Source organism: Nyctereutes procyonoides, unplaced genomic scaffold (genome assembly GCF_905146905.1).
Source record: "Nyctereutes procyonoides isolate TBG_1078 unplaced genomic scaffold, NYPRO_anot_genome, whole genome shotgun sequence".
NCBI classification, from domain to species: Eukaryota; Metazoa; Chordata; class Mammalia; order Carnivora; family Canidae; genus Nyctereutes; species Nyctereutes procyonoides.
Window position 1 is genome coordinate 57,824,531 of NW_026575043.1, and position 14,273 is coordinate 57,838,803.

At 54.9% G+C, this 14,273-nt stretch overlaps 1 protein-coding gene and 1 long non-coding RNA gene across 5 annotated transcripts; one reads left to right on the plus strand and one right to left on the minus strand.

Annotated features, from left to right (window-relative positions):
• Positions 1-59: 59 nt before the first annotated feature.
• On the minus strand, positions 60-11,019 carry CDK2AP1 (cyclin dependent kinase 2 associated protein 1). 4 transcript variants are annotated; one of them, XM_055321991.1, is made up of 4 exons: positions 7,343-8,946; positions 5,614-5,711; positions 3,967-4,093; positions 60-932 (listed from the first exon to the last, which is right to left on the minus strand). In XM_055321991.1, exons 1-4 carry the CDS (start codon positions 7,614-7,616, stop codon positions 850-852), a joined length of 582 nt encoding a protein of 193 aa, XP_055177966.1. In that variant the 5' UTR covers positions 7,617-8,946; the 3' UTR covers positions 60-849. The 4 variants fall into 4 exon arrangements, with proteins under 4 accessions (XP_055177966.1, XP_055177967.1, XP_055177969.1 ...); XM_055321992.1 differs by having other exon boundaries at positions 61-917; XM_055321994.1 differs by lacking the exon at positions 7,343-8,946 and adding an exon at positions 10,951-11,019 and having other exon boundaries at positions 82-932.
• On the plus strand, positions 10,755-14,076 carry LOC129507540 (uncharacterized). Its single transcript, XR_008664028.1, has 3 exons — positions 10,755-10,889; positions 11,261-11,564; positions 13,459-14,076. It is a non-coding gene; the product is annotated as an uncharacterized LOC129507540 (long non-coding RNA).
• The last annotated feature ends 197 nt before the right edge of the window (positions 14,077-14,273 follow it).

Below are 14,273 nucleotides of genomic sequence, written 5' to 3' on the forward strand. Positions count from 1 at the left end.
GTCTCTCTCTCTGTGACTATCATGAATAAAAAAAAAAATTAAAAAAAAAAAAGAAAAATAATACCACTTAAAGATTCAAGGAACCCACACCTTATACAAATTGTTAATGAAAATAAGCTTTATTACATCAAGTAATAAATACATACAAAGATGCAAACAGTTTTAGTCATTTTCTTCCAGATGTTTGGACCAACTTACAGGAAAAGCAGAACTGAAATCCACACAGTCTTAGTAGGAAAATTTTGGTGGGGGAGGGGGAGTTCTTGTTAGGTTAGGTTTGGTAGGTTGCTCTTTCTTCTGTATTTATAACTTGTGCATTTTTTAAATTGACCTCAAAGCACTAATAGTCATGCAAGCAAATGCTTAATTAAGCTCAAAAGAAGTTACATTAAGCAGAATCCACACCATGTGGCAAACGTATGCACTCAAAACAAAACCCTCAAAGTTGTATTAGCTTATGAAAGATCATGTAAAACAATCTGAGTAACTTAAGTGTACTCCAAAAAGAGGATGAAAGGAGCTGGGATATCTGCTGTGAGATAGGGATCTTTTACGTGCATCTTTTAAATCAATGCTTAAAAAAAAAGAAAACAAAAAAATAAAAATGCTTAAAAAAATAAAAATAAAAATAAAAACAAAAAACCCTGGGTAATTCCTATTTAAAATGTAAATCCTAGTCAACTGCAAAGTATTTCTCAATCTCAGAGCCTCATGAACCATGGGAGGGACACGGGAAGGAGAAACCAAACTGTTACCATTTTGAAAACAAGAGTTTCATCTGAACATGGGAGATGAGCTGTAACTTCTGGTCTTGGAAGAAGATGGAAAACCTTCTACGCTGATAGGCAGCTAGGACCTGGCATTCCGTTCCGTCTCAGCCAAGCACTCTCGAACCAGTCCTCTGGCGTGAATGATGCCTGGAAGAGAAGAGGCTGAGAATCATCCAGCAGAACCCATTCCAGAAGAGGAAGAGGGCCTCCCTTCACAACCCAACTGAAAAACCCTGGCCCTGGAAAGAACTCAGGACCTGCATCCAAACCACCCCAGGATTCCAGCGGTTTGGAAACACACCAGCATCTCATCCCTCCTGAAAGGCCCTTGCCTCCTAGCCAAAACTCCTCTTCATGGCTCCCTAACAATCCCTTCCTGCACACAAAGGGACAACCAGCAAGCTCTCTCTGCCTGTCATGCTGTCAGAGTACAGAAGATGTGTCTCCATCCGCTTTCGTTAGGCCGGACCCACTCTGGAGAGTCCATGACTTCAAATCATATTTTTCTCTGGCTTCTTCATATTCTAAGTTCTAGAAAGGGCTTGTCCAATGTCCAGGCTGCACAGTTAGGATGCAACACTGCTCACCTAGGAGTGCCTGCATGGCTCAGTTAAGTGTCTGCCTTTAGCTCTGCCTCAGGGTTATAACCCTGAGGTCCTGGGATTGAGCCCCACATTGGACTCCCTGCTGGGTTGGGAGCCTGCTTCTCCCCCTCCCTTTGCTGCTCCCCCTGCTTGTGCTCTCACTTCCTATCAAATAAATAAAATCTTAAAAAAAAAAAAAAGGACTGCTCATTTATGTTCAACCATATCCGTTAGGACATTGCCCTCCAGGTGCCTAGAGCATCTTCTGCTCTATTACTCCCCTACCCATATTTTCTCTCTGGTTTGGTTGTTGGGTTTGTTTGCTGTGTTTTTTTCTTTTTGTTTTTTGTCATGGCCTTTAAGTGAACGCCATGAGATACTTATCTCATTTTAATAGACATTAGGGACGCCTGGGTGGCTCAGCAGTTGAGCACCTGCCTTCAGCCCAGGGCATGATCCTGGAGTCCCCAGATCTAGTCCCACATCGGCTCCCTGCATGGAGCCTGCTTCTCTCTCTGCCTGTGTCTCTGCCTCTCTCTGTGTCTCTCATGAATAAATAAATAAAATCTTTAAAAATAAATAAATAATAAATATCAAAAATCTATTCCCTCTAAGAGATGACTGCCAGAGGGCACTGTGAATGACATCCCCAAAGTCACGCAAGCATCCACATCTCACAAATCTTATCTCTGAGCTTCAGAAGACTTTTTTCTGGAAAGGGCCAAACAGTAAATCTCAGGCTTTGCAGGTCACATGGTCTCTGTCACAACTACTCAGGCAGCCATTATATAAGCAATGGGTGTGGCCATATTCCAATAAATCTTTATTTATGAACACTTAAGTTTGAATTTCAGATAATTTCCACCTGTCACAAAATCATTTTCCACCATTAACAACTAAAAACCAAGGACGCCTGGGGGGCTCAGCGGTTGAGCATCTGCCTTCAGCCAAAGGCGTGATCCTGGAGACCGGGGATCAAGTCCTGTATCGGGCTCCCAGTGCAGAACCTGCTTCTCCTTCTCCCTATGTCTCTGCCTCTCTCTGTGTGTCTCTCACGAAAAAATAAAATCTTTAAAAAAGAAAACGACAAACTAAAAATCATTCTTGGCTTACCAGTTACTGTTTGCTGACCTATCAACAATGCACCTGAGTCCATCATACCTTTTACAACTCTTCTTCACCTTGTTAGGACATAAACTTAGCTAACTTGTACTTGGCTACTAGTTAGCGTGACTGGGTGACCAGCTGTTCATGGGACACATGTCCCAGAGTGGTCATTAGACATATCCATAGGCTAACCTGAACCACTGGTTCTTTTTGGTGACTGCAAATCGCCTGTTCGACTTCAAGGTCCAGTACCTTTTTTAAAAATTTTTTTTAAAGATTTTATTTACTTATTCATGAGAGACACAGAGAGAGAGAGGCAGAAACAGCAGAAGCAGACTCCATGCGAGGAGTCCAATATGGGACTCAATCCTGGGACTCCAGGATCACGCCCTGAGCTGAAGGCAGACGCTCAACTGCTGAGCCACCCAGGTGTCCTAAGGTCCAGCATCTTTCCGGGGGTTCTCACTCAGGTAACCAGGACTCCAGGTGCCAGGACTGTCTTATTTCCCCTGACTCCAAACAGCAGCCCAGATGCAGAGTGACGCCCACCGGCCCCCCAGGGGTGGGTCGGGGTTAACCCCACCTCTATCAAGCCCTCTCCGGGTCCAGCCTCTATCTGTCAGCTCCCCTCCCCCACACCTGTGCCCGTAAGCACCCGGCCAGCCAGCCAATCTGTCCATGAAAGCCTGGTAAACAGCAGCAAAGCCCACTGCTATGGGCAGGAGCCTTGCCTACCACTGTGGGGTCACAGCCTCCACAGCAGCCCCTCTTTACATCCCAGGTTAACTTCAGACTTGCCTCTCCAAACTTCTGAATAAACACCAGATCCTTTCTGAAATTAAATTCGTACCTAGGCCACTGCTGCTCCGAATTGCCACCTTCTAAAACAGAAATCATCTTCTTCCCTCCACCCCATTTATTTCCTGAGGTAGCAGCCGATTTCACCTCCCCCTGGAATCAGCTGGTCAGTCACATCTTCACATGAGTCACTGGTTTTCTGTGACACCATATTCCTGCCCTTCCTTCCATCCTCAATCATGAAGGAATTTCAGTGTTCCTGCTCTCCCTCCCCAGACTAAGATAGACCCATTGGCCCCTTGGGCTCCGCTCCAAAGAGCTGACAACAAAGGGCAACACAGGACCCAGGACCTGACTACTCCTTGTCCCAGACCCACTCAGAGAAGGAAGCCTGGTGCATTTGTCCTCCTGCGGCTCCCTGGGACCAGTACCAGCCAACAGGAGCAGAGCAGGCAACAGACAAAGCTACAGATCTGGGCTGTAAAGATTCTGTTCTTAAAGCACATGGACCTTCCCAAGGAGCACGCAAAGCCTTCCCATCAGATCCCAAGGACAGTCTACACCCCATGACCGGCCCATTCCTGCCCCTGCTGATGCCTCCACAGATTAACCAAACAGGAGCCCCACGGGGCAGAGAGCGCCCCCCCTCTGGAAACCTCTCACAACAGTTAGCACCCAGCAGGGGGTGTCTGGATCCCGCTACTTACCTCGTTTTAGTCTCTCCATGGCGCTCTTGCTCCCTGCATAGGTGGGTCTAATCTCTTTCCCCAACTCTTCAATGATGGCCAGCAGCTCAGCATATTTGCTTTGGGGTACCTGGCTGTTCCCAGTTCCCTAAAATCAGAAGAAGTTTAAATGGATTGAACCCTATCCTGATCCTAAGGCCATGGTCAGGACCCTACCACATGCCAGCCACGGCGAGGGCAGGGCACAGGGAGAAGCCCACCGAGAGGCAGTGGCTAGAGGCAGGGCAGCCTGGCCTAGGTTCCCAGAGCTTCTGCCTCTGCTGGAACCGGCCACACGCTGAGAGATAACCACTGACCAGAAAACTGGGCCTCTCTACTGTCCTCCTACACTCAAGGAAACCACTAGCAGCCTCCAGAAGGCTTTAATCATCTTAAATGAGTAAAAGGACTGGTTTGTCTCAGCAAGTACTGGGTGCTTCCTAGGATCCAGGTGGATGCACCATCCCAGGGGAATGACAGTGGACAAGCTGTGGGCCATACCGTGGGGTCTGGAGAACTATAAATAATTGCCAAAGACCATCTGGACAGAATGTGTTTCCACTTACCCATCCTCCCCCTGCCAGCAGGGCCCACCCCAAAAAATCTGTTTTTCTATAAGCCCTCCCCCTCCACGGCCCAAGTATGCACCCAATGAGTGAGGCTGGGTCCCCGCAGCCCCCCCACAAGGCCCTCGCCTGCTCCTTCCTCCTCTGTTGCCTCTGTCTCCTGGCCTCCAGGGCCTTTCTCCTGTCCTTGCCCAGCTCCTCAGTGCCCTCCCAGTGCCGCCTCTTGGCCTGGTGGTCTTCCCGCCACCGCCGCTTCTTCTGGCGCTCCCGCTCCTGGGACAGCAGGGCCTGGTGGGGCATGGCCAGCCGTCCCCCACTCCCAGGGACAGCCTCCATGGCAACCTCAGAAGGCGGCCACGTTCCAATTGTGGCAGAGAACCCCAGGACAGCCATGGCTGGCAGGCACTGAGGCGGGAGCCTGGACGGGTCCCTTCACCCATGACAGGCAGTGAGGCCAGGGCCAGTGCCGACCCCACTTGCCAGTGAGGAACAGATCTCTGCAAGGCTGCCAAGCAGGGGTCAGTCTTGTAGGTAGCAGAACCGTATAGAGTCCCCTGCAGCTTGGCTCCAGGGCCACCAGTTCCTGACAAAGCCCATCTGGGCTCCGGAGGAGATGGGCCCTGTCCCCCTCTATGCTAGGGCGGCGACTTTGTGGGGAGTGAGTGGGAACGGGGCTCCCCTCTCCTCTGCCCCGGCTCAGATCCAGGGCCCAGGTCAGGCCTTACTTCCTCAGGAATGCGGTACAGAGACCCCCATCGCCCCCCACCACAGGGACACATGTGGGTGGTGGCCCCAACAGGACCTGTGGCACTCAGGTCTCCCTGTCCCCCATCTCTTGGTGTCCCCGTGAAACACCCTGCCACTCCTCTGTTCTGATGCCTCAAAGCTTGAACATGTACCACCCGGGGCCAGAGCTTTAGGAAGTTCAGACACTGTTTCATCCCATCACCTCTACTCCTTGGTTGTTCTCACCAGCTCTCTCCCCTCCCTGGAGGGTGGGAAGCATGTCCCCTCCATGCCCAGACCAGCCCCAGAGCCCCCCAATCCCCGCCCAAGGCCGTACCTGGGTATAACCTAGAGATGGTGGCCCGTAGTCACTCAGCAGCTGGCGGTACTGGGAGGATGTGGCCATACTGGTGGAGGGCGGGTGGACACTCCCAGCTGTGGAGGAGAAGCAAAGCATCAGGGATCATGTAGTTGTACACAGAGCAGAGACCCCCTGCCTGGGACCCACGACAAACAGCAGCCTTTCGTCTTCATAGGACGGAGACCCTCTCCTGTCCTGTTTGGTGATGGCCGATGCTCACCCCAGATGATAGTAAAAGGGAGCTAACAGGTCACTGCTCTTCATATCCACCATCACGGCAGACATCGCTCATCAATCACAGAACTCCTCCCCATCAGCGCAGTCAGGACTGGTAGCAACGATGAAGTCTACTGCTCTTCTTGGCCTAATCCTTGCTAGTCCCTTCTCTCGGGGTCCCGTTCCCCAGAGATGGATGACCTGGACCCAAATCACTGCCACAAGAGCCCACCTGCTACTGAGGCTGCTCCATATCCTCTCCGCCCAAATCTCTGCCAGGCATACGGTAAGAAGACAGGGCGTTCAGAGCATCTGAGACCTAACCCTGGCCAGAGACTGGTTCACTGGACACGAAGTCAGGAATCTGAAATATATCACAGTCTCTCTGGGGGGTCCTCAGGAGCCTCTCAATCTCCCTGAGCCCCTCCAAAGAGGCGACGGGATTCTGGACAGTCGGATTCTACGCCTGGATGGATCACATCCAAAGAGGGGAGGGCTAAGGCCCCGCTTAGGGACTGCACTCAGACACATCGTCCCTCAGCTGTGGGGGACCACATGGGGACAGGGCCCGGCTAAGAATGGAGTCTCTTGGATGGGGGTGGGGAGTCACCAGCAGGGCATTTCCCGGCTCCAGCTCAGTAGCTGGAAGCCTGCAGACCCATAATGGCGTCCAAGTGGCCATTAGCGGGTAGAGGATGTCCTGCAGAATTACAAACAGCGGTAACCATGGAGAATTTACCTAGCCCTCCTCAGCAGCCGCCCGCCTGCCTCCACGCCCAGTCGAGGAGCAGCTCCCCCTCTGCCTGCCGCCCCCAGAGCCAAACGGTCTCTCATGCACACGGCAGACTACGCAGACTTGGCCCTGGGGATGGACAGCTGGTGCCAGGCTGGCCAAACCGACCAGCTGCTCATCTGGTGTGAGCAGGGGAGGGGGAAAAGGAGGGAGGAGGCTCGGGAGCTCAGGCTGGTGGAGTGGAAGGGCCCTAGGGGAGCCTTGGAGCCCCTCACTGTAAAGACACAGTCTGGCGAGGGTGGGTGTTCCCCTGAGCCACATGGCACGGAAGAGGCTAGCACCCCGACAGCCATCCCTCTGTCCAGGAGCTGGGGACAGCTCGTACCCAAGATGTCTTCCTTGCTTTCTTTCCGGGCCTGTCATGGATCTCACCTCCCCCCACTCCAACCCAGGGCCCAGGTTTAGGATCAAATAGGGAGTGCCCAGCCAGGAACAGGGATTTTGCCAGCCCGAAGTTGGGAGGTGGGCACACCCCTGGGGCACTCTGAGCCACAGACAGCAGGCCTTGAAGTGGGGACGGGAATATACCTGTGCTGCAGGGGCAGACTGGTCAGCATGGGGAGGAACTGGGAACACATCTGTGACCTCCCTCCAAAACAACCTCAGATGTGCAGTGGCCAGAGCACAGGAACGGAGCAGGGTGGGTGCCCCCCCAAGCACCCCTCACCACAGCGGCCAGACCCCAATTCCCTGCACCTTGTGATGAGGGCAGTGAATGTGGTCTTTGCAGCCCCAGACCTGGGTTCCAGTCCTGACCACTCCAAGATATCACACCTCTCTGGAAGGCCAGGCTGCTGAATGCAAGACCAGGGGAGGAGTATGCAGCCCTGCACAGCACCAAAGTGTCTGGGAGATTCCAGTTCCTAGGCAGGAGGGGAGCAGGACTCAGGAGTGCATTCCCTGCACCATCCTTAGCCCTCACCCCTTGTTGCTTGTCATGGTTTCTTGCCTCCCTGCCTCCCAGTCCCATCTGAGCTCCTACAGACAAGGGCGTGGACCAGAAGCCGGTCTGGCTGTGCCACTCCTGGCTGTGTGACCTTGGATGAGGCCCTTCCCTCTCTGGGCCTCAGTTTCTCTATCTGTTTGGGGCAATGATTCCCAACACAATGTCTAAAGGCCTACATCCCACTCTTCCATGGGGCAAGGGTTAGGTCTTGCGAGGCCAAGGGAGAGGGAGGAGAAATCTCCTGGTTTGGGTCGGGTAATAGCTCGGGGCTTGCCTTTCCCATCACCATGTGATGTGGTAGGTGACCCCAATTCTGTGTCAGTGCCAGTCCCTTACTCTTTGTTGAAAAGGCAGGGGGAGATGTGGCCCTGGAGAGAGATGGCAGAAGGGCCCTGAGTTCTACTCATGCCCACGCACTTCGGCAGACACAGGGAGGGCCAGAGCATGAGGCTGCAGGAGGCCAGGGAGAAAACCAGACTGGGCGTGAGCACGACAGTCTCTGAGCATCACAGACAATGCACGCAGTGTGCAGGGACCAGGGAGGGCCCGAGCCGAGGGAGGGATTGGCAGAGGCCAGCAGCTCCTGGGGCCAGGCGCAGCTCCCCGCCCCCACGCCAGACAAAGAGCGGCCTGGGCCTGGGGAGCTGGCGGCCTTCCCGCCACTTGGGGCGCCTGGGGGGGGGTGCTCTCCGGCGGGGAGGCGGGGGCTTTGTCTAACTCCGCCACTGCCACCGCCGGCCAGGCCGCGGCTTGGCAACCCGCGAGCAGGAGGCAGGGCTGGAGGGCGTGAGGGATGATGACAAGGAAGCCTGAGGAGCGGCAGCGAGAGTCCATCTTGGATGCAAATGGCAGGGGGAGATTGGGGCTTTCTAAAGGGTCCGTGGGGAGGGGCACAGCCCCCCTCCAAAAAAACCACCAGCTTCTGGGGACCTCAGCAGTACTCCTGGAAATCACCAAAGGAGAAAACCCATGCGCAGGTGCCAGCCAGCCCAGAACAGGGCTTCAGGGGTCCTGAGTGGGTGCCCCTGTCACTTGACCCCAATCCCCAAAGGTCCCAGCGTAGGGCACCTGCCTCCACTATACCAGGCCAGGCCTGAGATTTCCAGCGTGTCCAGGCTGGCGGGGAGACCTTCCACTCTGCCCGCCTCAGAGACAGGTGAAGCAGGCAAGGAGAAATCCTACCTGGGCCGCAAAGTCTGCCTCTCTGTAAGGTCTGCAGACCCCAAAGGAGGTGGTGAGAACACGTGAGAAAATAGTGGCCGTGTGTTCCTGGCACGCTGATCCCAAATTTAACGAATTCAACTATACCCTCACCGGCACCCTGAATCTTAACTCTTTCCAACCCCCAAATCTGTGTCCCAGTAAGTTAAAATACATACATTATATATATATATATATATATATATATATATATTTTTTTTTTTTTTTTTTTTTTTTTTTTTTCCCTGGGTCCCTCTTCAGATTTTTGGGATCATGGAGTCAACGTTTGGAGACAAGGCCCAAAACTTGCGGCCAACCGCCAACGTGGCATTTCTGACCAGCAAGGCCAACCCCCTCCCCCACAAGGCCTCTCCCCCCTCCCCCCTACCCCCTCCCCCCTCCAACGCGCTGGCTTTCTGGAAGCCTATTTCCAGCGCAGGGTCTGAAGGAGAAAGAGCCGGGCATGGGGCGACGCGGGTCCCGCCTAACGTCGCCGTCTTGCGTCCCCCCACGCAGGCCTCCCCGATCCTGGGGCAAGCCCTGCGCACGGGCTGAAGCTGGCTGACAACTTCGGGAGGAGTTTCCTGGGCTCGCCCGGCTCTAGCCCCGGAAAGGGAGAGGACGCCCCTGCAGCCCGGAGCCGCGGGGGCTCCCAAGCCCGGAAGTGGGGGCCCCGAGGCGCGGGGTCTGGGCTGGAACGCGCCCGCCACTGTCCGCGGGCGCTCAGAGCCCCCGGCGCCCTCAACTTCTGTCAGTCGGCGCGCGCCGAGGACCTCGGGCGGGCGGCGCTCGGGCCCGCGGCTGCGGCTGCGGCTGCGGCTGAGGCTGTGGCGCGCAGCCCGAGCCCCCGCTGGCGACCGGGTCCCCCGCAGGCGCTGACCCCGGCGGCCCCGCGCCCTCAGGGCGCCCGCGGCCCGCTGCCCGCCCGCTCGCCGCCCGCTCGCCGCCCCGCCCCCGCCCCCGCCGGCCCCCGCCCGGCCCGGCCCGGCTCGCACGCCCCCGGCGCCCGCCCCCCCGCCCGCGCCCGCGCCCCGCGCCCCAAGGGCGCCCCCGCGCCCCGCGCCCCGCGCCCCGCGCCCCGCTCGCGGCGTGGCCCGGCTGCTCCCGACTCCCGCCGGCAGGGGCCCTCGCCGAGCCGCCCAAAGCCGGAGGAACAGGCAGAGAAAAGCCTCCCCCGCCCTCGCCCGCCGCGCTCCCCGCGATCCCTCGGCCGCCGGCGTGGGGGGCACCCGGCGCGCGCCCGCCCGCGCCCCCGGCCCCCGCCGAGCCCCGCCGCCGCGGCCCCGGGCGCCCCCGCGAACTTTGGCGGCGCGGGCGCCGGAATCATGGCGGCGGCAGCCGCGCTGCCCCGGGCCGGGACCCGCCGCCCGGCGCCCCCGGCCACCGCGGGCCCCCGAGCGCCGGGCCGGGCCGGGCCGGCCCCCAACTTGGCGGCACTTGGGGCGCGGCGCGCGCGGGCCGCGGGGCGCACTCACTCACCGGCGCTGAGGGAGGCGGCGGGCATGTGCGCGGCCAAGTTCGGTTTGTAAGACATCCCCGCGAGCGGCGGGGCGCGCAGGGGCGCCGGGGCCAGGCCCGCGGGGGCGGGGGCGGCGGCGGCGGCGGCGGCGGCGAGGCGAGGCGAGGCGGCGGCGGGGGCGGGGGCGGGGGCGGCGAGGCGGCGGCGAGGCCGGGCGGCGGCGAGGCGGCCCCGGCGTCCCGGCGCCCGTCCGTGCTCCCGCCGCGCTCCCGCGCACTTTTTGTTGTTGACGGTCGGGCCGCACCGGCAAATATGGCCGTCCCTCACCCTGACACCCGCCGCAGTATATCACCCATACATCGGGCGGGCGCAGGGGCGGCCGCAAACTTTGAGCGGAGCCAGCGGGGCCGGCCCGGGCCGGGAGGGGGCGGCCCGGCGTCAGGGGGCGGCTCCGCCCGCGGCCGCGCCCCGCGCCTCGGGCCGCGCTCGGCGCCCGCAACTTGGCAAAGTTTGGGGGGCTGGGTCCCGGCGGCGCCGCGGCCCTCGGGGGGCCCTTTCTGCTCCGGGGCTGCGCGCCCGCGGATTCGCTGTCTCGCCGCTTCGCCTCCTTCCTCCGTCTCCCTCCTCTTAATGGCTAGGTAGGGTTTCAGGATTGCTTCCCTTTCCCCCGGGACTGTGGGGGCAGGGATGGAAAAGTACCTGGAGAAAATGGTGGCGACTGGCATTTTTAAGCGCGGAGATCCTTCCAGATGCCGAGGTCTGGCCAGCCCCCAGAATGAGAACAGCCAGTGCTCGGCACTGATTTCGAGTAAAGGTCGTGTCCCTGTCTGGATTAAGCGGGTTCTGCTGTTGTTGTTGTTGTTGTTGTTGTTGTGTTGTGGGTTTTGGGGTTTTTTTTGTTTTGTTTTGTTTTGTTTTTTGGCCCCTCGGGGGCCTACGAGGCTCCTTGGAGATTTACAAAAGCCAAAGGCCTCTTCCCGGGAAAATTAATTCACTCTTGTATCCACAGAACTCTACCTCTTAACTCATCCAGATATGCAAGAAGCTACTACTTCGTGCCTGGCACCCGTACCCGTCCAGGCGCCAAGGATAGGAGAATGAACTTGACCAAGTTTCTACTCTCCTGATGTTTGCATTACGATTTTTTTAAAGAAGGTTTTATGTATTCATGAGAGTCTCGGAGAGGCAGAGACACAGGCAGAGAGAGAAGCAAGCAGGCTCCCAGCTGCCAGCGCGGGATGCAGGACTCCATCCCAGGACTCTGGGATCACCACCTGAGCAGAAGGCAGATGCTCAACCACTGAGCCACCCAGGTATTACCCCCCCACCCCCCGCCCCCTGCCTTTTTTAAAGATTTTATTTATTTGAGAGAGAGCACAAGTGTGGGGGGGGGGGAGCAGAGGGAGAGTGACAGGCAGACTGCTGAGTGCAGAGCTCAATGTGGAGCTCTGTCTCACAACCCTGAAATCATGGCCTGAGTGGAAACCAAGAGTTGGCCACTCAACGGGCTGAGCCATCCCAATGCCTAGCATTACAATTTTCTATGCTCCTTCCACCCCCACCCCTCCCGCCCATCCTCAGGTCTGACTGAGACATATCAGCAAATATAGGACGTTGATTAGATCACTAAGCTTTTGAAGGTAACTTTTCTTGGAGTTCCACTTAAATAGTAAAGCTTGTCAAAATACAAAAGATATGGGGGATCCCTGGGTGGCTCAGCAGTTTGGCACCTGCCTTCGGCCCAGGGCGTGATCCCGGGGTGCGGGGATCAAGTCCCACATTGGGCTCCCTGCGTGGACCCCGATTCTCCCTCTGCCTGTGTCTCTGCCTCTCATTCTCTCTGTCTCTCATGAATAAATAAAATAGAATAAAGGAAGTACAGGGGATAAACCCCTTCCCAGCTTAAGCAGAACTACCAATGATCATCTTTAGGCTTGCTCAGCCAAGGATGCCAGTAAAATTTTATTTTGTGAATGAATTAATACCAAGCTCTCCTACAATGCCCCAGGGGCTCAAATACTCTAGAGTCGCATTGTCCAATAGAAATATAAAAGTGAGCCCTATACATAATTTTAGATTTTTTAGTAGTTTAGAAAGTAAAAAACTGGCAAAATCGATCTATTTAATACAGTATATCAACAGTATGATTTCAATATATAATGAACAGAAAGAAATTGAGATACTTTATATTCTTTTCACCCTACAGTCTTCAAAGCCAAGTGTGCATTGCACACTCACTCACAGCACATCTTAATTCAGACTAGCCACTTACCAAGTATGCAGTAGCCCCAAGAGCTAGTGGTTTTCCTATTGGACAGCGTAGGACTAGAAGCTGCAAGCAGAGAGCTCATAAGGCAGACATACCTAACTGTGGCTCCACCCATTAGCTATTTGCCTGGACCTGGGTTTCCTTGATGCAACCATCAGAATCTCAGCGACCTGCCCCATACCTCCTACAAATGGTCTGGGCTGTTGTCTTTGGATACTGATTTTTTTAAGATTATTTATTTATTCATGAGAGACACACACAGAGAGAGGCAGAGACACAGTCAGGGGGAGAAGCAGGCTCCACGCAGGGAGCCCGACGTGGGACTCTATCCAGGGTCTCCAGGATCACGCCCTGGGCTGCAGGCGGCGCTAAACCGCTGGGCCACCCGGGCTGCCCTAAAATGTGCACTTTTGAAATATGCAGTTACTCCTAGCTTTAGGCAACTGCTACTCTACATTCTGTCTATGAATTTACCTATTCTGGGATGCCTGGGTGGCCCAGGGGTTGAGCGCCTGCCTTCATGCCTAAAGTGTGATCCTGGAGTTCCAGGATTGGATCGAGTCGATATATATACATATCTAGCTCGATCCCGGGACTCCAGGATCACACCCTGGGCATGAAGGCAGAGGCTCAACTGCTGGGCCACCGAGGCATCTCTCATATAATAGAATTAAACAGTATGTGAACTTTTGTGCCTGGCTTCTTTCACTTAGCATGTTTTCGGGGCTCATCCATGCCATAATACGTATCAGTACTTTGTTCCTTTTCGTGGCTGAATAATATTCCATTGTATGGATAGACTACATTTTATTTATCCATCCACCCTCTGAGGGACACCTGGGTTATTTCCACTTTTTGGCTATTGTGAATAGTACTGCTATGAACATGGGTGTGCAAGTTTTTTTTTTAATTTTTTTTTATTTATTTATTTATGATAGGCACACAGTGAGAGAGAGAGAGAGGCAGAGACACAGGCAGAGGGAGAAGCAGGCTCCACGCACCGGGAGCCCGACGTGGGATTCGATCCTGGGTCTCCAGGATCGCGCCCTGGGCCAAAGGCAGGCGCCAAACCGCTGCGCCACCCAGGGATCCCAGTGTGCATGTTTTTAATGTGAACATATTTTTAATCCTTTGGGATCTATACCCAGGAATTGAATTGCTAGGGCATATAGTAACTCTGTTTTCACTTTTTGGGAAACAAACTGCTTTCCTTTGTGGCTGTACCATTTTACATTCCCACTGGTGATGTAAAAATGTTCCAATTTCTCCACATCGTCACCAACATTTTTATTACATATTTTTTGTTGTTTGTCTGTTTGGGGAATTGGCATCCTAGTGGATGTGAATTGATATCTCATGGTTTTGAATTGCATTTCCCTAATAAATAGTGATGTTCAGCACCTTCCCATGTGTTTCCTAGTCATTTGCAGATCTTTGGAGGTATATCTATTCTGATTCTTTGGCCATTTTTTATGTTCTTTTTTTTATTTTTATTTTTATTTTTTAAAAGACTTTATCTATTCATGCGATACAGAGAGAGAAAGAGAGAGAGGCAGAGGGAGAAGCAGGCTCCATGCAGGGAGCCCGACGTGGGACTCGATCCCAGGACTCCAGAATCATGCCCTGGGCTGAAGACAGGCGCTAAACTGCTGAGCCACCCAGGATCCCCTGTTCTTTTTTTTAAAGATTTTATTTTTAGGTGATCTTTATACCCCAACCTGGGGCTCAAACTTACAACCCCAAGATCAAGAGC